The 1,683-nt window shown below is 49.6% G+C and overlaps 1 protein-coding gene across 1 annotated transcript; it reads left to right on the top strand.

The window, feature by feature from the left end:
* The first annotated feature begins 512 nt into the window (after nucleotides 1–512).
* Nucleotides 513–1,448, top strand: LOC127199829 (olfactory receptor 4D1-like). Its single transcript, XM_051157816.1, has one exon. The coding sequence runs from the start codon at nucleotides 513–515 to the stop codon at nucleotides 1,446–1,448; it is 936 nt and encodes a 311-aa protein (XP_051013773.1).
* The last annotated feature ends 235 nt before the right edge of the window (nucleotides 1,449–1,683 follow it).

Here is a 1,683-nt window from a genome sequence, read left to right as displayed (position 1 = left end):
ACGTCTGGTAGGAAACACTTTTTCGTCCTACTCTACCTACGGAGAAGCTGCTATCTCAACAAAGTAAGTCTGTCATTCTTGATCAGATCTTAAGGAAAATAAAGGCTGCAGTGAGACTCCAGAGCATTTCATTTTAAATGTCTTCACGTCGCCATGTCAATCACGGAAAGGCAGGTCACAGGTTCTTGGTGGCTTTATGAGATCTGATGAGGATTCAGGAGTCTGAGGCAGAGGGCCTTGATTCTAAGGCCTGCCTGCTCTACATAGCGACACCCTGTCTCAGACAGACAGACAGACAGACAGACAAAATAAAATCAGCATCTCATGAATGTATCTTGTGCAGCCACTTGCCAACTCTTCAGAGCCAAGGTGGCAAGTGATGTCATGGTCTTCACATAAGGATGCTCATCCTAGGGACCCGAATAACAATGATACTGAAAAGAGCAGCGAGTGAGGCAGGCATCCTTGTCTGTCATGTCATCTGTTTCCTCTAAATGCATGGAGAAGACACTATGGACCAGAACAACCTCACGTGGGTGTCAGAGTTCGTCTTGACAGGGCTCTCACAGACTCCTGAGCTTCAGCTTTTCTTGTTTCTGGTGTTCCTGTTTGTCTATAGCACCACTGTGGTGGGAAACCTCCTCATCATAGCCACAGTGACCTCTGACTTGCGACTCCACACACCTATGTACTTCCTGCTCCGCAATCTGGCCGTCATAGATCTTTGCTTCTCTTCAGTCACCTGTCCAAAGATGCTGGTGGACTTCTTTCACCAGACCAAGAGCATCTCCTACCAGGGATGCATGGCCCAGATCTTCTTCTTCCACTTTCTGGGAGGTGGGACGGTCTTCTTCCTCTCAGTGATGGCCTATGACCGCTACATAGCCATCTCCCGGCCCCTCCACTATGTCTCCGTCATGAACACCAGACTGTGCGTGGGGCTGGTCGTGGCTGCCTGGGTAGGAGGCTTCATCCATTCCATTGTCCAGCTGTCTCTGATGCTCCCACTGCCCTTCTGTGGCCCCAATGTCCTGGATAACTTCTTCTGTGATGTCCCCCAAGTGCTGAGACTGGCCTGCACGGACACCTCCCTCCTGGAGTTCCTCATGATCTCCAACAGTGGGATGCTGGTCCTCATCTGGTTCCTCCTCCTCCTCATCTCTTACACCATCATCCTGGTGATGCTGAGGTCCCACTCGGGCCAGGCGAGGAGGAAGGCGGCTTCCACCTGCACCACCCACATCATCGTGGTGTCCATGATCTTCATCCCCTGCATCTATATCTACTCCCGGCCCTTCACTCCTTTTCCCTTGGACAAGGCTGTGTCCATCAGCTACACGGTCTTGACTCCCATGCTCAACCCCATGATCTACACGCTCAGGAACCAGGAGATGCAGGCAGCCATGAAGAGACTAGCAAAGCGACTAATAATTTGCAGCCAGGAATGAATATTAAACAGGATGACTTTAAAGGGCAAATCTCTCTGAACTTGCATTATCTCAGGGAATCGCAAAGGAAAACCTTCTTCACAAAGTACAAGTCAGGTTACACTAACAATCAATCCTTGATAGCCCCATTCCTGTATCAGGAGCCCTGTTAGAGACTGTCACACCTGTATCTCACTTGTCCTCAGAAACATGACAGTGGATGTTACCATTCCCTTAAACAGTTTTACAAATAAGA

This window comes from Acomys russatus, chromosome 16 (assembly GCF_903995435.1).
Source record: "Acomys russatus chromosome 16, mAcoRus1.1, whole genome shotgun sequence".
NCBI lineage: Eukaryota > Metazoa > Chordata > Mammalia > Rodentia > Muridae > Acomys > Acomys russatus.
This window is presented reverse-complemented; position numbering and strand designations above follow the sequence as displayed.